General features: G+C 36.7%; 1 protein-coding gene across 1 annotated transcript; it reads left to right on the top strand.

Annotated features, from left to right (window-relative positions):
• Positions 1-14,774: 14,774 nt before the first annotated feature.
• On the top strand, positions 14,775-17,999 carry LOC117339790 (cytochrome P450 26B1-like). Its single transcript, XM_033901500.1, has 3 exons — positions 14,775-15,083; positions 15,394-15,783; positions 16,073-17,999. Exons 1-3 carry the CDS (start codon positions 14,775-14,777, stop codon positions 16,163-16,165), a joined length of 792 nt encoding a protein of 263 aa, XP_033757391.1. The 3' UTR covers positions 16,166-17,999.
• Positions 18,000-21,309: the final 3,310 nt, after the last annotated feature.

A 21,309-nucleotide genomic window follows, 5' to 3' on the forward strand; every position in this document is an offset into this window, starting at 1 on the left:
TATATCGAAGATTAATTGAAAGGACAAGTCAGTCAACTAACGAATTTTGCCCAGAGAACCAATTTGATTAAAAACGGACATAGAGCGTTTGAGCGTTAATTTCCTTGTGCGCGAAATAGCATATCATACAATTGCAGGGACGTATAATGAGAATTCTAGTGACTGTCCAAATATAAAAGCCCCATGTTTAATCAATATATGCCACACATATATATATATAATTGTTGTCTTTCTAGGAACGAGAAAAAAATGAAAGTATATATATACTACACTAGTACTGTTACTCTCCGAGGGCCAAAACCCAAATATCAAAGTACTATTGTCTTTGCGCGTGGTCTCTCTCCGCCTGGCAAAACAGCATAAAACAATCTCTTAAAATTATTGATGCTAATATCAATGAAATATTTAAATTTGTGACGCCAATGAAGCCTAAAGCGACTGTCCTCGTCCTTAACAATCAATTTATCAATTAATTACTGCTCAACAAGCATGTATCTATCAGGACGAAAGAGTAAAATAGTAACGACAACCATAGACTAGCCATAGACCTTAAGTTATTACCAAGCTAAATTCTAATACTAGATTATCTGCCCCTAGTTTGAAACTTAGAATCAAACATATCAGAGGCATCTTCGCTAGCCAAGGCTTCTGATTACGTTACACTACACGTGTAGTGTAACGTAATCAGAAGCCTTGGCTAGCGAAGATGATCAGAGGGACCAAAATCACAAAGCTCAATTTTATTTATGATTTTAATCTTCTAGATACAGGGGGCCAATCTACTACAACCAGAATGGTATAATGATGAAATTACTCGAGCTAGAAATGTGTGCGGCTATCACCGTAAGATAAAAAAAAAACTTGACAGAATATCGGTATTGTCGAAACAAATTTGATAACATACTCATCACATCAAAACGGAGTTATACTTCAAGAATGCCATTGAAAACATTAAAAATACCTCTTCACTATGGAGTCAATTAAAATAAAATCGTTTACATCCAAAGCAACTTGTCGTCGTTTACTAACATCTCTGAAAATAGATAATGATTCCGAACCATATACTCCACAGGACATTGTTGAACATCTTAATAAGCATTTTTATTATAACGCAGAATATTACAAAGAAAGTGTCAAATGTAGAAGATCATATACAACTTAAAATTAATATCGAGAGAGAAATACCCTCTAATATCAACTTGGTGATACCTTTCATCAGAATACTAGACATATATATTATCATAAATAACTTGAACTCTTATAAGGCTATACCTATTGATTGTATTAACCCAAAAATCATTAAAATGTGTGAACGCATTATAGCTCCTCATATCGTTCACAAGTATCCACGATGGTATTTTCCAAATAAGCTCAAAGAAACAAAAGTAACTCTTCATGGAAATAAAGATGACCCCGGAAACCACCGACCAATATCAATCCTTACCACTCCGGCCAAAATATTTGAAAGATACGTAACGAATCATCTTAATAAATATCTGGGTAATGATACTGATGGTTTCTCCTGGAAAACTCGAAGACGAGTTCTTTCCTGGAGGGGGAGTATGTAACCCTGGTAAATACTAGCCGCAATATACCGCTCGGCTAGGGAGATCTTCTCTTTAGCTCGATCGGTAGAGCGTAAGATCAGTAAGCCATAGGTCCCGGGTTCGATCTCAGTGACTTAAATTTAATTAATCTTGCGCAGGCTGGAGTTAGAGCGGAACACCCATGTCAAACAGAACGTGTAAAGTTTGGTCAGCGGAGTAGAAACATTGACAATAAGGAAATCATTGGAACTATTTTTTTTGATCTCAAGAAGACATTTGACTTGGTCGATCATAAAGTAATACTAAATAAAGTTACTAAAGCTATCCCATGAGAATCTACAGTGATTTGAATCCTATTGGATAATAATCATATATTGTCGCCACTAAGGATTACATTATCGGGTGTACCACAGAGGTCTATACGTGGCTCCTCAATGAAACCCTGCCCATACTACCCAGACTGATTCTGTCTCATGTCTCACTGACGCCCGTCCGCATATGAGTTTTTCTTATCGAATATAAGACGAAATTATTTATTTACTGATTTCCTTTTAGAAACATATGCTAGGCAACATTTGAGACTGGATTTAGGTGATTTTTATCAATAGCATTTGTCGCCCTGCCTCGAACAATGACATGCTCTATGGAGCATTGCTATTTTGATTAAGCATAACTTAGATAACACCCGGAGTTCCAGTGGGTAAAACTGGACAAGTGGGTTTTTATGTGGGCTGCATATATATTTCCACGCCTGGATCCTCTTATTGGTTACGTAACAATGGCACAATTTAGACTTAATCCGGATATATTTAATAATGTCAGGAGAGAAGTGATATTTTTGGTAATTACATGTTTTAATTACAATGGATCCAATATAGTAGACTATGGCTGAAGAAGTCATAATGAATCAGGTGCTTTTTTAAAGTTTCAAAATTTCTATCAACATTTTCTGATTGCCGCTGTATACTTTATTTGGAATTTATCCAGTCTCGGGTATAGATGCCTTAACTAGAAGAACCATACACAACGAAACAATATACAAAGAATAAACATACACAATAGGATTGGGTGCTCTAAGGCCATGATTTATTAGCGCATTACAAAATTATCAAACATAGTAATAAATTAGTATCATTATTTTGTAGTTTAAACTTCCAACATGTAGTGGTAGTAGTAATGTTACAGATGTACATCATGTATTTATATATATAATATAGAAAGTAGGGTGATATAGACTTCGTGGTACTGTACAATTAGTTAACATCAGTGTGTTGATATCCTATGTATACTAGTTAATCAGTAACACTGTGATATACCAATATCTTGAAATGTATATATATACTCCTGGAATGCAGCGATCACAAACACATATTTCTGGCAGTATTAGGTGTTTGTTTAAGTATTTAGGGCCACTGTGATTCATTTACTATCAGTATTAGTGACCCTGATAATGGACAGGAAGTTTAAAGTAAGGAAAAAATGCGGGATCAGGCATTACTGACCTCCTGTTCTATTATCAAAAGGGCCCCTATCAATTGAAAAGTAATGCACAATATATCATATATAATGGAAGGAGGCGATTCAGACCTATATATGTAATATAAAGAGGTAACTATTATAAGTAACAGGTACATGTATCTGTACATATGTGAGAGATAATGTTTCGCATTAGAACTTTAACGTGAATTCTCTTATTTGTTAGGCCTTTGTCGTTGCAACATATTAACAACACAAAGCTTCGGGGGATACAGTTTGACCAAGGCAAAGTTAGATGGTCAAATCATGACCTTAAGTCATACATGTTCGATGCTTGTTGATTTCCTTAATGATTTATCTAGTTCTCATTTTGAGAATGACTTAAATTAAACCGATTTGACCTAGATTGATGACATTTGATATTATTTTGCCCGCGCTACGTAATCATAAAACTTACGGTCTAATTAAAGATCAATGATATTATTTGTCATTCATTGATGATAACTAGACAATACATATTAACCAAGGATGTGATTTTATACTTTTCCTTACAAACAGTGTATATGTGTCAAAGGTCAAACATGTTTAATAAATATACTATAAGGGTATAAGTATTCCAAGTGTTAAGGGTTTTGTCTCTCGGCGATAGCGGAGGGCCTATAGCCGTACTGGGCATACAAACCAGCATTTTCAGACAACTTTTCATGCAAAACTACAACCCATAGAATTTTGTGGATTTAGCAAGTTATAACAACGCGTGCGACTTACTGCATTAACTTCAATATTTGGAGATGTTTTATTATTTATTTCGTATTTTTTTTTTTTTTTTTTATTTATGTATTTTTTTGGCATAATTCTTATCCTAATTAACTGATTGAAAAACCGCTATATATTAGCGAAGAGGGGGTAACGTGTCTCTCGTTACAGCGCGTATCATTTGGTATTATTTTGCTATGACAGATGAATTCACATATTTAGAAATACAAAAGACTTCTTCATGTTCACTTTATTATTATCGTTATAAAATCGTAAAAAACATACAAATATAATCCTCATCGCAGCGTGGTAGCTAAAATAGAAACGGACTATACACTGTTATCAAGCACAGCAACAGGTAAATATGTCTCTTGTAAAGAGTGGATGTTACGAGGTAATAATGATAAAAAAGGGGAGGGGCATAAAAATCATTGTTGGTAGAGATTGGACACAGAATGCACATTAAGATTTTTTTCTTCCGGCCGACAGCCTTGTTACTATTTTTGTTGATAGCGTATATTTCGGAAAGTAGATAATTTGATTGAGCAGTCATTAACAGTTTCATAGTGCCCTGTCAAAAATACACATTTTTGTTATATTTGTAAATCGCGAATTTGAATAATCGAATACATTTTTTTATATACTTTTTATGTACATAATTGTACACAATTTGCAGGGAACGGAAACGGGAAACTTGTGTACCGTTGGTAGGTCTGTAATTTCTGTATGTATGGCTTTAGTCGAGTTTTCGTTATAATTGATCGCACACAATATAACTATTTTGTATCATCTCCATTTCTGCACCAGACATCTTATCTATCAATTGATAACATGTTTTATGTGGTTTATGAGAGGATCGTGATTTGAAAATCGACTTAACATCCATAATTTCTTAATTAGCAACGCCACTTCATTTGCACCAATGTAAATTAGAAAACATGTTATTGTTCATCCACTCATTAAATGTGGCGAGGTGAGAAACCGGTACGGTAAGGGTATCACGGAGGTCGGGGACCATTCATACGGAAAAAGTTCACACATAGTTCACGGATAGCCTTACAACAGTTATACGCAATGTTAGGTGTATGTTTGTAGGTTGAAACAAGGGCCATCTCGTGTGTGTACACGTGTTATAGACACGGAGCAAACAGCTACAGATGTACCTCTGTACGGGACCTTATACAATCTACACACTGAGATAATTTAAAATGTAAAATATGGTTGGTGAATTGGATTTAGTTTATTTGTTTAGTTATCTTAATGTGAAATTGTTATCTGACGCTTCCTTATCATAAGAGGGAAAATATCATTCCGACCTTAGAGGAACTCACTGCAAACACTGCAATATTGAATTGTATATACCATATTATACATTCTCCAATAACATCACACAATTCAAATAAAGTTAAAATGTCGGTAAGATACTGTTCAATAGGTTTCTGTTACTGCGGGTGTTATACAGATAATATTTTTATAATATATTGACAACAGGGTATTGTTTTATTATATCAGTTTTGTATCGCATATTTTTCAATTTATGCAAGTATATATCTACCATTGTTAGTAAGCGAGTACAATAACTCTCTATAACAAAAGTATTTCACATATCATTATAACTTATACTAGTAACGGTAAAGACCTTTCGCACATATACATGTATATACAGTAAAGTCATAGGGTCTATCATTAATATTATCATCATTCTCTTTATTACCACCAAATAATGAAGAGTTCATAAACAGAATATCAAAAAAGTACAAACAACATTCAGATGATGATCATGTAAATGTACATAGTTATTTTACAAGTTAAAATACATTGGATAATTATTGATAATTAAGTGGTTCATATATTTTAAACATTTGATATAAAAGCTTAGATTTGTGAGTCTGAAAAAAGCATTATCTTCGTTTGACATTTCATAATTAAATGTACTTCCCAACAAAATATTACTTAAATCAAAGTTTGAAGAATCATTCAGATATATAAAGAAATTTGTATCCAAATTTCTGATTAGATGGAACCACATTTCGTCTCGAACATAAACAGTTTTATCACAATGAAGACATGTGTATAACATACCGCATGATGACATAATTCCATATCAATTCATTTTTTATTTAACTTTAGGCCTTACAGCCCATCAGTATAAATACATGTATAACAACAAAACAATCAGGCGAAAAACACGAACATACCGCAGCCTCTCAAACATGATCAGTATTCCATGTTGTGATTTCCACACGTATCGCCAATATAATTATGACATATTCTCATCATTCATACTGAATATTATAAATCATATTAATAGAGAGAGATGACATCTAGATGACGATGAGTTTAATTTCGCTTATGTTAATATCTCTTTTCTAGTTAGCAACATCCCTGCTTCCCCAAACCGTGTTTACATTTCCCAATTGATTCAATATTCAAGGTCTTGTTCCAATTATCACGATTCCATGACAAATGTCGACTACTACTTACGGACAAATTATAAGATTTCAAGGGTGCAGTTGATGAATTCATTGGAAAGCTTCATGGTCGACACAATGATTAAATTTGGTGCTTACTCTCCCGGAGTACCTGATCCTATCATCTCTGTTATTTTTCAGGAGTCCCCGTGCATTTTTGTTTGTTTATATTTTGCCCTCGTTTCGTTGATTTTGAGTTTGTATCAAGACTTCGTTATTATGTTGATCATGTATGTTGTTTATGTAACACTCGTCTCATCTCGTCTATTTTCTGAGATGTCCTATCAACTTGATGTCTCTTTATCACTGAACTGCCTCCTGTATTATTGCGTGTAATCTGTTTCTTGTGAAGGGAGGAGGACAACCCTGAAACACCGAATTATAATACCACTTCAACACTAAAGTAATATATCTTTGTATATGCCTTTGTTGGAAGTAACGGTTTGCATTTTTCTATGTTACGGGAATGACTTGTGCTTAGAGCGAGAGCCACACTATTCAACATATCTTTTAAAGAAACACTATATTTTGTCATTCCATTGATATTTTGTTTACCCCTTTTCTAACGTTTTGGTGTGGTTATGTTCAATATACTTATGTAGATATATGAATCCAATATGATAATATACAAATGATGCACAAATTTAAAGTTCCCTATTTGGTCCCGGGATTTGTCCATAAGAATTGTATATAAAGTGGGACAATATTGCCAACAAAAAATAACCATAATTCTTTGAGATTGTTACTTTGACCCGGTTTCGATAAGTTAGCAAACCATACTTTCAGAAAATTAGAAGATAGTCCAAATATAACTTATTTTACAGAAAGCTATTTTTGTTTTTATTTCAGCTGGAGATTTGGTTAATTTGAAACGTCCTATTAACAGCCAGAGTTATTTAAGGACGTGCCAGGTTTTGGAGGTGGAGGAAAGCCGGAGTACACGGAAAAAAAACCATGAATTATATATGTGATGACGTCAAACAGCTACCCAGGTATATATATTAAACCAGGCCTGATGGCAATGACAGAGGATTGTGATATCTGACAATAATACAAAAGAATATAACTACTGATATATTTTACTTACAGTACACATATCAATCTTATACAGTGTACGTATATTATTTGTAACACATGTGACGTCGATAATGACCGAAACTTGTTGAGCAGGGATTAAAGTAAGCAATATATATTCCTTGTGTTTTATATATTCATAGTGTCTTTATTTGGTGAAAATTTATCCTATAACATGTAAAATTGTAGAAATCAATTCACATACGAAAGCCATTGCTTTGGTTAAAAATGTCTAAACTGTAAATGGAAACGAGGAAAGCAATATGAAGCTGTCGGAATGACGGTTAAATGTTAAAAATGACGACAAATTATTAAGATACACTTACCTTGGTTAAATCTAAACAACAATAAATACAAAAGTATGTCCATGTATACCCAATTGATAAAACTAGTGTTATTCTTACACCCATTACATAATACGTACTTTCCCGGAGAATTAAAAACAAAAAATAAAAACAAATATAAAATATACTAAAAAAGTTTCTTTGAGACAAAATTGTCTTTGCTTTCTTTTTGGCAAATTTCTATTTTGGCAAGTCTATGTTTTATGAAACTTCTGTGTATTTTTTGTATATATAATTAGCTTTTATATGTTTTTCATCAGTGCAATACACACGATAAACCAATAAACATTTACATACTTAGCTGTGCAGTTTTTAATAAAAATAAAAACAAAATCATATACTCTATGATTGCCGTGGACGGCCCAGCTATTCACGAATTGACTATATCGTGTATAAACTGAAGGTCGTGCCCCGTAACTCGACCGCCAGTACATCACCCCTGCCTTCTGCCCGACCTCTCGACCCAGTGAACGGCGGCGATTGCGTCGGTGGGTAGTAATGATATCGTATATGTTCCGTGAACCGTGGCCTCCTGTCAATGTCCACCAGTACTGGCCTCTAACCTCTTGTCTTGTTTACAGAGCCTTACTGGTCTGTATCAGAAAAATGTTGACTTTATATTGCTTTAAAAGTTCCAAAAAGTCATTAAGCATTGTTTATATCCTGTATATGTAATATCCTGAATAATCAATACCAAACTGGCACGTCAGCAGGTTTAATGCCTTGTCTGTTAATTTGTTTAATTTTAAACCGTCAGTACATTATATGGACAGTTGGAAGTTGTCTGTAAAGTTTAGTTGTCTGTAAAGTTTAGTTGTCTGTAAAGTTTAGTTGTCTGTATAGTTTTGTGCAATTGTAATTTTTCCCCTTATAAATAAAATATGCATAACTAAAAAGTGAATATAACAATTAAGGTTCTGTGTTATAGTTTGTCATTGATGTCGGTCAGCCGTGTAGTGAGAACCTGGGAATTTGACGTGCATTGTATATAACTTATAATATTTTTACTTTCACTATGATAAAATTATAGCGATGATTTTTGTTGATATGTATTAGCATCCGCTCAAATAAATAACTTTATTAACTACAAATTATGAATTGTATTTTACATATAACTTATGATAGGTACACCCTTAAGTTAATTATTTTACATTTTTACTGGTGAACTATCGAAAATTATTCATTCTATAAATATGGTAATGTTTTATTAGGAGAGAAATATCACCTTATTTTATATTAATCACTATTGCAAAATATCACCTTTCTAATTTTACCAATCAAAACACTACTTACAAACGACAACGGGGAAAATTAAAAGCTGAATCGAATATTTTCCTATAAATTGTAATTAACAGAATATCTAACATACTGTAATACAAAATATGTATCTCTCGTGGGGGCTAATATTTTGATATTTTTCACTCGCATGCAACTCTTGGAGGCAATCCAGTAGACAGATTATCAGTTGATAGTTGACCAGATCACATGTTTCTGCATTAGTTAAGTTATAGAATGTAAGTGGAGACATTAATTTTTAAGATCCATGTTCTTTATTTGTTTTGAAAACTGTCAAAAAATAAATATGATATAACATTGAACATCATCGTGCTGTTATATACATTTGTATATATTGAAATAATGTATAGCTAAATAAGACCTTTACTTAAGGACTCCATTGGAAATAAGCTAGTCTCCAGATTCCAATTATAATTGTGATGCTTCGCCTGAGTTTTCACTGATATACCAGACATGACGTCTGAGCAGAGGAAACTCGAGCTATGTGATGCTGTGACATTTTCAATACTCATTGTGATATAAATATGTGATGTGATATTTATGAGATCTGTGATAATTGAACATTTCTTGTACCATGCATTTACCTAAATAGTTGGGGGACAAACAAAATATGAATGGTGTTTGTCGGGAATGAGGATATAGTTCTAGTGTTACACAGTAAGTGATATAATCAATCATTTCGTGGCAGTGACCGCTTTTTTAAAACGGTCAAATAAAATCAGTTTCTCTGGAGGAAATTCCAATTCATCCCGTAAATACCATAGGCATCAGAAACAATCAAATTTTTTAGCTCCCCGGTGGTCACATAGCAAATTCGGGACATGAAATACCAATGTAAAATTAAAGCATCTTTATATACACATTGTGTAAGATACAAGTACATTTATGTATGTGAAGTTGAAACAAAAAGTATCCCAAACACTTTGATGTCCAACGGCTCAACCCAAAATATGAAAAATAAATAAATAAATGAATAAATAATTTCAACAATCAGTTGATATTTAACTATACTAAGACCTTTAACATATTAAATGAAAAGAATGCGTGGTACATACTTAAAGTGAGTTTTTGTGCAAAAGCGTTTACATGTTATCATGGTAAAATTAAAAGAAAAAGAATAGTTCAACATTATTTTGTCGTTACTTTATACCTACAGACCACTTATGATTATATTAGCTTGTGCTTACACTTGTGGATTTTAGAAGCCTTTCAGAAACATATCGCAAGAGGCTGATAAGCTTTAAGAAGCCGGTGCCGGAGTAACAGAATTAGCACACCTGTTAATTCGTGGCAGGTAAGCTTACACTAAAGTCTAACCCCCTGAAGTTGATGATGTCAGTGAGGAATTTGAAGACATTACTGTATTAAAGAAAATATGGACTAATTATTTTCATTCCATTATTAACTTGTGGTTTCGGTTTGGAGTCTTCCACCTACAGACTTACCAATGCGGAAGCTTACTTATTCTAACACAATCACTTATTTGGAGAAGACGACATAATTTGACCCATTGTTATGAAAGCCCAAGTTAATGGTTGTATATATTTAATTTTGAGTCCGACTGGGAAAACAAAATGGCCGACAGAAGGTAATCTTGGATTTTGACACTTGAAATTTGTTATCAATACTTTCTCAGAAAGTTCTTCTTTAATCTTCCTTAGGCTTTTACTGTAATTCCCATTGTCATCAATCGATTAAATGGAAGAGGGAAAGAAGAGAAAGTACAGACAAGAACAGGAACAATACAGATCATTCATTACTTAGCCACGGGTAAGCTAATGACGTTGATACGCAGTGTACGACATTTCCTTTTTTGTTTTGTAAAGATCAGATACATCTGTTTCAATTAATGTTGATCTACACGTTCGTGTATATTGTTTTGAGTACACGTGATGTGAAAAGCAACCAGAATACGATTTACTGGATATGCTCCTTGAGGATCGAGTAAAATACGTATTTTGTGACCTCTGTTTGTATATAACGCCTGCATATTAGAAAACTGTGACAACCACATTTTGATTATCACCATTATCTGCATAGTCTAGCATCTACGTCAACCAGGAGTTATTGTTCAGAAAAAACACATCGCACTGACGAAAATGAGGTTGAAATTGTGTTTGGGTTTGATGGCCTTTTTTGACACATACCCCCGGGTCTATGTCCTGTCATACAAACGTTTACAATGGCGAGTCGTCATCGGTAGTTCCGTGATTTGTAGCTTGAAGAAATTACAAATGTGTGTCACTTTCAATAAAACCCCGTGTTTAATCAAAACAATAACAACAATAGATCACGAGGCGATTGTTGTGTAATACACTAATATCTTATGACATGAGTCATTCTGCTGTTAAGGCAGTCCTAAACTATTGTTTTGTTTTCTTTAAAACGTGCATGGGTTCGATATCATATAGTTTACTGCATCGACAGAAATATTTTAACGAAGATGAGCACATCACAACCAATACAATACATTTATGTATATATGTAATTTTGCTCTTCCTGAAACAGCATCGTGATGTCATACGCATACTTTACAGTTTGATTTCGCGGCGCTATCATGTCACGATTTTTTGCTGTTGTTGATCACTTTGCTTTTTACGCATATCGCTTCATTTCGCAGTAAAAATTAATTATCGGTAAATCTCTGACGTCATTATATTCCCGCCGTGAAGTTATTGCAATTTTGCAAGAACGTGAGATCTGTCATGCCTGAGAGGCATTCGGCTCACCTTGGCAGATTCCGGTACCCAACATCTAATGTACATGTGTTACCGAATGCCATGAGAGGTTGTCAGAAATCTTGAACAAGTAAAACGATTGACAGATTTGTGAACGATATGAGAGCGCACTGTCTAAAGAAAACCTGCAGTGATTGTCCTCTCTATAGGGAAAACACAGTGATTGCCCTCTCTATAGAGAAAACAGTGGTTGCCCTCTCTATAGGGAAAACAGCGGTTGCCCTCTCTATAGGGGAAACACAGCGGTTGCCCTCTCTATAGGGAAAACACAGTGATTGCCCTCTCTATAGAGAAAACACAGTGATTGCCCTCTCTATAGAGAAAACAGTGGTTGCCCTCTCTATAGGGAAAACAGCGGTTGCCCTCTCTATAGGGGAAACACAGCGGTTGCCCTCTCTATAGGGAAAACACAGTGATTGCTCTCTCTATAGAGAAAACAGCGGTTGCCCTCTCTATAGGGAAAACACAGCGATTGCCCTCTCTATAGGGAAAACACAGCGATTGCCCTCTCTATAGAGAAAACAGCGGTTGCCCTCTCTATAGGGAAAACACAATGATTGCCCTCTCTATAGGGAAAACACAGCGGTTGCCCTCTCTATAGGGAAATCACAGTGATTGCCCTCTCTATAGGGAAAACACAGCGATTGCCCTCTCTATAGAGAAAACACAGTGATTGCCCTCTCTATAGGGAAAACACAGTGATTGTCCTCTCTATAGGGAAAACACAGTGATTGTCCTCTCTATAGAGAAAATACAGCGGTTGCCCTCTCTATAGGGAAAACACAGTGTTTGTCCTCTCTATAGGGAAAACACAGTGATTGTCCTCTCTATAGAGAAAACAGCGGTTGCCCTCTCTATAGGGAAAACACAGTGATTGTCCTCTCTATAGGGAAAACACAGTGATTGTCCTCTCTATAGGGAAAACACGGTGATTGCCCTCTCAATTGAGAAAACACAGTGAGTGTCCTCTCTATAGGGTAAACACAGTGATTGTCCTCTCAATTGAGAAAACACAGTGATTGTCCTCTCTATAGAGAAAACAGCGGTTGCCCTCTCTATAGGGTAAACACAGCGATTGCACTCTCTATAGAGAAAACAGCGGTTGCCCTCTCTATAGAGAAAACAGCGGTTGCCCTCTCTATAGGGAAAACACAGCGATTGCCCTCTCTATAGAGAAAACACAACGATTGCCCTCTCCATAGGGAAACACAGCGGTTGCCCTCTCTATAGAGAAAACAGCGGTTGCCCTCTCTATAGGGTAAACACAGCGATCGCCCTCTCTATAGGGAAATCACAGTGATTACCCTCTCTATAGAGAAATCACAGTGATTGCCCTCTCTATAGAGAAATCACAGTGATTGCCCTCTCTATAGAGAAAACACAACGATTGCCCTCTCTATAGAGAAATCACAGCGGTTGCCCTCTCTATAGAGAAATCACAGTGATTGCCCTCTCTGTAGAGAAATCACAACGATTGCCCTCTCTATAGGGAAAACAGCGGTTGCCCTCTCTATAGAGAAATCACAGTGATTGCCCTCTCCATAGGGAAACACAGCGATTGCCCTCTCAATAACAACTTTAGTGATTGTCTTAAATACTACAGTCAACTTCTGTCTATACAAGTGGAGTAACTAGATCAACTGAATATGTTTTATTACAAATAGTTTCTTATTTATTTTTATATCTTGCCTTGTCGATATCTGGCCACTGTGGTCTAGTTTTGTTCGAGTAGAATGCCTTCATAAAACACATCCCACATGTCGTTATGTAATGAACGTATCTAATACTGTATACTCACAGACCGTGTGTGTGATCTAGAGGTCGTTTACTCCTATACCAGAGTTCACTCGTGGATGTTGTCGACCTCTCACCGCTGATGACGTAGTCAGCACACGCAAATCGAAGTTTAAATATCATTTCCACTTCGTATAAATAGAGGTAAGTTTAGAATTTTTTTCTAGTTTCTGATGTTCCAGTATCCAACACAGTACTCGAACATCAAACTATCTGTAATTCGCGAAGAAGTTACAATTCATTGATATTTTTTTTGATCTGAGAATAACATCGACATGTTGGAAACAGCCGTTTTAATTTTTCTGACTGTTTTCCTTTTTGTCAAATATGTGATGTCAGGAGATGTCGAGTCAGTATCTGCGCCCCTACCCCCGGGATCCCTGGGGTGGCCTATCATTGGAGAAACATTCAAGCTGGCAGTACAGAAGGTGAGTGATATATTAAGAATGATAGATAAGCATTATTTAATATGTTTTCATATTGTATGTCTGAACGAATTGTATAGGAATCAAACATGCTTCTTGGGCGAAAACACGAACATATATGATGAATTGGAATTATCATATCTGATAAATATCTCATATTGAGAAAAACTAAGTCTATTAATTTTTTATGTGATTGTACAAGCTGAGTCATGGCTAAAAATAATCTTATTGACATTTAGTAAAAATAATATAATCGTAAATGGTTTGTCTAATTATTCGGTAGGTCAAATAAGCGTGTTAAGTTTAGATCTTATTCAAACTTATCAATTTTCAAAGATCGGAACTCTTGGTGTAGTATTTCGTTATCAACAAATTTCTACTGTAGGCAATCATAACGTGAGCGGTTCTCATATGTTAGCGACGTGAGTCCAGGGAACATTGCGCTTGATTATGGTTGCGCAAACGAAATTTAGTGATATTGTTTTGCATTGCAAACATTGTGAATCCAAATATCCAATGATGCAATTAGAATGGTTAAAGTTGATAATGCACTAGAATTCGAGTTCGCAAGAATGCTTAAATTAACCCAGACAGTATATAACCCTCAATGTAACTGATAACAGATAAATATAATTACCGGTAGTAAAATTGAAGGTACCATTTTCAGGTAAACTTTTTCCGGGAAAGGAGACGACTCTACGGCAAAATATTCAAGACACACCTGTTTGGAAATCCAGTAATCCGTGTCACTGGTAATAAAAATGTCAGAGAGATACTTCAAAGCGAGAACAAGACGGTGAACTCCAGTTACCCAACATCCATTCGGACACTCCTCGGACCTAACGCATTGAGCATGTCCCAAGGTGTTCTCCACAAGAGTCGCAAGGTCCAATTAATGAAGTATTTGTCTCCGGAATTCCTCAGAAAACATCGGACTGGATTTGTTAATCTCATCAACGACCACATGCTGAGATGGTGTTCGGAACCATCCGTCGACATTTATCTAGAAATAAGAGCACTATTCACTGAAATGGCGGCGAAATTTCTAGTGGATATTGACTTACCGATGGACACCAACCGGAGGATCAAAGTGTTGTACCAGCAGTTCACTGACAATATCTTCTCTCTACCAATCAACCTACCAGGATTTGGCTTATACAAGGTAAGCGGGTAATGTTTATTTGTAAAGTAAAGCGAACAACATGAAATCCTGTCTGTATGTTTTTGGTGTCGATTTGACGTTCTCAAAACTAGACCTGCAGTTCACGTTGCACTTTAATGGCCTTATGTATCAATGTGAATAATTTGATAAGATCATTTAAATGATAGTGTCCGACCGGCCTACCATAATTTGTGTATATCATGTATGTCAAATTATAAGAAAAAACTTTCAAATGAGTTATTATTATATCTCCACAGAAATCATTCATCTGTTGTCAAATTACCTAGATGTATTTATTGTTGTTTTACAGGGACTCAAGGCAAAGAAAGAACTGAAGAAAATATTTGCTGCCATTATGAATAAGAAAGGGGGAAATGTTAGTGAACTCCCGTCCGTGCTACAAGCTTATGGGGCCGATCTTGTCCAGCAAGCGAACCCTGGTGATGAAAAGTTATTAGACGCCATTGTGGAACTAATGTGGAACGCCAGCGAGACAGTCAGCAGTGGCGCGTTCGCCATCATCTATCATCTCACGCGGAACCCAGCAGTGTTACAGAAAGTTCGCGAGGATCTCGAAAGCCAAAGGCATGGAAACGCGTCAGGTCTTTGTTACTTGGATTGTGTGGTGAAGGAAGCTCTAAGGATTACTCCACCTGTTGGCGGAGCATACCGGAAGGTCACAAAGTCTATCATAATGGAGGTGAGTTCAAAGTGATCATTAACATTAGTACAAAACTTTACTGAAGTCTAGGATACTTAATGAATTTATGTTGAGTATAGAACTGAATATCTTATAATCAATCTTACATCACTGACTTCCTCTTCCTATTCTAACATAAATTTGTGTAATGTAATCATACACAACGTATACTGAGAAAGGAAAAAGACAATCCAGTTAAAATAGAAAATAATAACACGTGTCTGTGTTTGTTTAAGTATTTTGTATGTTTTTGATAATATTACTGATGACGTCACTTTTCCTATTTCAGGGGTACGCTCTTCCTAAAAACTGGACAGTGATCTGCGGCTTCCGAGACACGCACGAGAATGACGTCACACTCACAGACCCCGACAGAGTTTAATCCCGATAGATGGCTTAAACCACTCCAGGGTGAAGACAGAGCGGCATTCCTATCATTTGGAGGTGGTCTCCGGATCTGTCCGGGAAAGAACTATGCTATGGCGGTACTTAAGCTGTTTACACGAGAATTGTGTGATAGGTATGCTTGGAAATTCCTCACAAAACACCCAGAACTAGTTCTTTTTCCAGCTCCAAAACCGAAAAACACACTGCGAGCATGTTTTTTCGACAAACTCGGTAAATCTTATTAACGTTCGTGATGACAGATAATGGTTATTGTGTTTTCCCGGTGATTCATTTGACATGGAGATAACTAAATCAAGAACGATTTTTAATATGACAGAAAACGACAATAACTTTGTTTAATTTTGAAATTACTGAATGAACAAGTGTTGCATTTTTTTGATAACTGTGGTTTATCGTTGATAACTGTGATAGAGATGCCACTGTGGTTCATTGGTTGATACATGTAACATACGTGTGGTCCATTGTTTGATAACTGTCATGGTTGTGTGGTTCATCGATTGATAACTAATATGTGTGGTTCATTTGTTGATAACTGTAATGTATGTGTGGTTCATTTGTTGATAACTGTAATGTATGTGTGGTTCATTGTTTGATAACTGTAATGTACGTGTGGTTCATTAGTTGATAACTGTAATGGGTGTGTGTTTCATCGATTGATAACTGTAATGTATGTGTGGTTCATTGGTTGATAACTGTAATGGGTGTGTGGTTCATCGATTGATAACTGTAATGTATGTGTGGTTCATTGGTTGATAACTGTAATGTATGTGTGGTTCATCGATTGATAACTGAAATAGGTGTGTGTTTCATCTATTGATAACTAATCTATGTGTGGTTCATTGGTTGATAACTATTGTGTGTGTGTGCGGTTCATTGGTTGTTATTTATGTAGATAAACTACTTCAATTTTGCGAAGGACAACCTTTTTATATACAGAAACGAAACATACTCAACAAAAATGATTGTGTTTACACTTCCGGGTACTGCTGCTGCCATCTATACACATGATCTGAAGTGGACGTATACCGGTGATGTTTATTTCTGTCCTTTTGGACCAATAAATTTTATAGAAAAAAAATACTCTTCTGGTGTCTATCTGACTGATTGACTTGTTATTATAATCTTTCGAGCATATTGATCCCGAAATGAGGTAGTTAACACTCAACCAGATACTTTGGTTATTGGAGTGGATATCTAGCCGAAATCACGATTATACGGAATGTCAGGGGAAAAAAGCACGTTATCATTTATCACAAAATGGCGGACTGGTGATCAAAGCCATGTATCAGAACAGAAGCCCCAAGTCGATCAGAAGTATTGGATGCTGCCGGGAAGGCAAAAAAAGGATTGGACAAAAATCACAACAGCATCTACGACTTCCTGAATCAACGTGAATCTGTCAAAAACCACCGTTAATTAGCAGGAAACCTTCCTGGCACCTGAGAAACGCCCCCGTGCTTTCTTTATCATCTTGGGGTGTAAATTGGTATGCACAGAGTTAGTTCACATTCTACTTTTAGATATATATAACATACCTTACCTATGAATTGTAAACGGGAAATTTGAAGGTAATTAAATAAAAAGAAATCCATAAGAGATTATGAAGTTTAGCTTTGAAATGTGTAGACATGCAGGGTTATGGTAAAATATCAAAGAGGAATGAACAAGGACGCAACTTATTGATAACAAGTTTGCATTACCTAAGAGCAAAGGTATAAGATAAAGTATAAATATGGCAGCATTAACCAACTTTTTGTTTGTTTGTTTGTTTTTATTTAACGTCCTATTAACAGCCAGGGTCATTTAAGGACGTGCCAGGTTTGGAGGTGGAGGAAAGCCGGAGTACCCGGAGAAAAACCACCGGCCTACAGTCAGTACCTGGCAACTGCCCCACATAGGTTTCGAACTCGCAACCCAGAGGTGGAGGGCTAGTGATAAAGTGTCGGGACACCTTAACCACTCTGCCACCGCGGCGCCTACTCCAACTCGCAGGACCTAGCAAACCACGACCTTGTTTGAAAATTAAAGTTGAGAAGAAATAATAATTTTTCTACTGCTTTTGTTGGAGCATATAGATTGTTCGCATATGATCATGATGTATTATCAATAAACATGAACAATGGTACTGTTTTTAGCTCACCTGGCCCGAAGGGCCGGTGAGCTTATGCCATGGTGCAGCGTCCGTCGTCCGTCGTCCGTCAACTTTTTCTTTAAATTGCTACTAGTCCTAAAGTATTGAATGGATTTTCACCAAATTTGGTCAGGAACATCCTTGGGGGAAGGGGAACAGAGTTTGTATACATTTTTACTCTGAACCCCCAGGGGCCTGAGGGGCGGGGCCAAATAGGGGAAATAGGGTTAATCCTTTAAATCGCTACTAGTCATAAAGTTATGAATGAATTTGAACCAAATTTGGTCAGGAACATCCTTGGCAGAAAGGGAACAGAGTTTGTATAAATTTTTACTCTGAACCCCCAGGGGCCTGAGGGGCGGGGCCAAATAGGGGAAATAGGGTTAATCCTTTAAATCGCTACTAGTCATAAAGTTATGAATGAATTTGAACCAAATTTGGTCAGTAACATCCTTGGCAGAAGGGGAACAGATTTTTGCATAAATGTTGACTCTGAACCCCCAGGGGCCTGAGGGGCGGGGCCAAGTAGGGGAAATAGAGTTACTCCTTTAAATCGCTACTAGTCATGAAGTTATGAATGAATTTGAACCAAATTTGGTCAGTAACATCCTTGGCAGAAGGTGAACAGAGTTTGTATAAATTTTTACTCTGAACCCCCAGGGGCCTGAGGGGCGGGGCCAAGTAGGGGAAATAGAGTTACGCCTTTAAATGGCTACTAGTTATAAAGTCATGAATGAATTTGAACCAAATTTGGTCAGTAACATCCTTGGCAGAAAGGGAACAGCGTTTGTATAAATTTTTACTCTGAACCCCCAGGGGCCTGAGGGGCGTGGGCCAAATAGGGGAAATAGGGTTACTCCTTTAAATCGCTACTAGTCATAACGTTATGAATGAATTTGAACCAAATTTGGTCAGGAACATCCTTGGCAGAAGGTGAACAGAGTTTGTATAAATTTTTACTCTGAACCCCCAGGGGCCTGAGGGGCGGGGCCAAATAGGGGAAATAGGGTTACTCCTTTAAATTGCTTCTAGTCATAAAGTTATGAATGAATTTGAACCAAATTTGGTCAGTAACATCCTTGGCAGAAGGGGAACAGATTTTTGCATAAATGTTGACTCTGACCCCCGAGGGGCCAAAGGGTCGGGGCCCAATAGGGGAAATAGGGTTAATCCTTTAAATCGCTACTAGTCAAAAAGTTATTAATGAATTTGAACCAAATTTGGTCAGGAACATCCTTGGGGGAAGAGGAACAGATTTGTTTAAATCTTTATTCTCAACCCCCAGGGGCCTGAGGGGCGGGGCCAAATAGGGGAAATAGAGTTACTCCTTTAAATCGCTACTAGTCATAAAGTTATGAATGAATTTGAACCAAATTTGGTCAGTAACATCCTTGGCAGAAAGGGAACAGAGTTTGTATAAATTTTTACTCTGAACCCCCAGGGGCCTGAGGGGCGGGGCCAAATAGGGGAAATAGGGTTAATCCTTTAAATCGCTACTAGTCATAAAGTTATGAATGAATTTAAACCAAATTTGGTCAGGAACATCCTTGGCAGAAGGTGAACAGAGTTTGTATAAATTTTTACTCTGAACCCCCAGGGGCCTGAGGGGCGGGGCCAAATAGGGGAAATAGGGTTAATCCTTTAAATCGCTACTAGTCATAAAGTTATTAATGAATTTGAACCAAATTTGGTCAGGAACATCCTTGGGGGAAGAGGAACAGAGTTTGTTTAAATCTTTATTCTCAACCCCCAGGGGCCTGAGGGGCGGGGCCAAATAGGGGAAATAGAGTTACTCCTTTAAATCGCTACTAGTCCTAAAGTATTGAATAGCTTTTCACCAAATTTGGTCAGGAACATCCTTGAGGGGAGGGGGAACAGAGTTTATATATAAATTTTTACTCTGTACCCCTAGGGGCCTAAGGGGCGGGGCCAAGTAGGGGAAATAGAGATTAGTCTTTTAATTGCTACTAGTCATAAAGTTTTAAATGGATTTTAACCAAATATGGTCAGGAATATTCATTGGAGAAGGGGAACCCCGAGTTGGTATACATTTTTACTCTGAATCCCCAGGGGACTGAGGAGTGGGGTCCGATAAGGAAAATAGGGGTTAATCCTTTAAATCACTATTAATTATTAAGTTACGAATGGATTTTAACTAAATTTGGTCAGGAACATCCAGAAAGGAAGGGGGGGGGGGGGGGGGGGGGGAAGAGTTTGTATAAATATTGAGGGGCCTGAGGGGCAGGGCCAAATAGGGGAAATAGAAATTAGTCTTTAAATTGCTATTTGCCATAAAGTTTTAAATGGATTTTAACCAAATTTGGTCAAGAACATCCTTGGGAGGAGGGGAACCGAGTTTGTATAAATCTTTACTCTATACCCTTAGGGGCCTGAGGGGCAGGGCCAAAAAGGGAAATAGGGGTTTATCCTTTAAATCGCTATTTTTCATAAAGTTATGAATGGATTTGAACCAAATTTGGTGTGGAATATCCTTAGGGGAAGAGGGGAAAGAGAGTTTATATAAATATTGACTCTGACCCCCAAGGGGCCTGAATTGAGGGGCCAAAAAGGGGAAATAGAGATTTGAGTTTTAAATGGATTTGAACCCAATTTGGTCAGAAACATCCGTGGTGATGGGGGAACAGATTTTGCATAAATGGTTACTGTGACCCTCAATCCAATAACTATGTATAGTATCGCTGGGCATTATGGGATAAACACAATTCTTATGTAAAAATAGGCCAAAGGGTTTTCCCCACCCTAAGGGACTTAGTTTCTTTAAACACCATTATGGTGTAAAAATAATCCATATGGTCTTTCAGAGAGTACATTTTTGTATATGTATGTATTAACAAATTGAACATGAACATTATTTTGACATTTGGTCAAATCCAACCAGGTGAGCGATACAGGCCCCATGGGCCTCTTGTTTTATCATGTCGTGGATGGATTGAAGCACCATGGATTTGGAAAAATAAAACCATCAC

This window comes from Pecten maximus, chromosome 12 (assembly GCF_902652985.1).
Source record: "Pecten maximus chromosome 12, xPecMax1.1, whole genome shotgun sequence".
Lineage (NCBI taxonomy): Eukaryota > Metazoa > Mollusca > Bivalvia > Pectinida > Pectinidae > Pecten > Pecten maximus.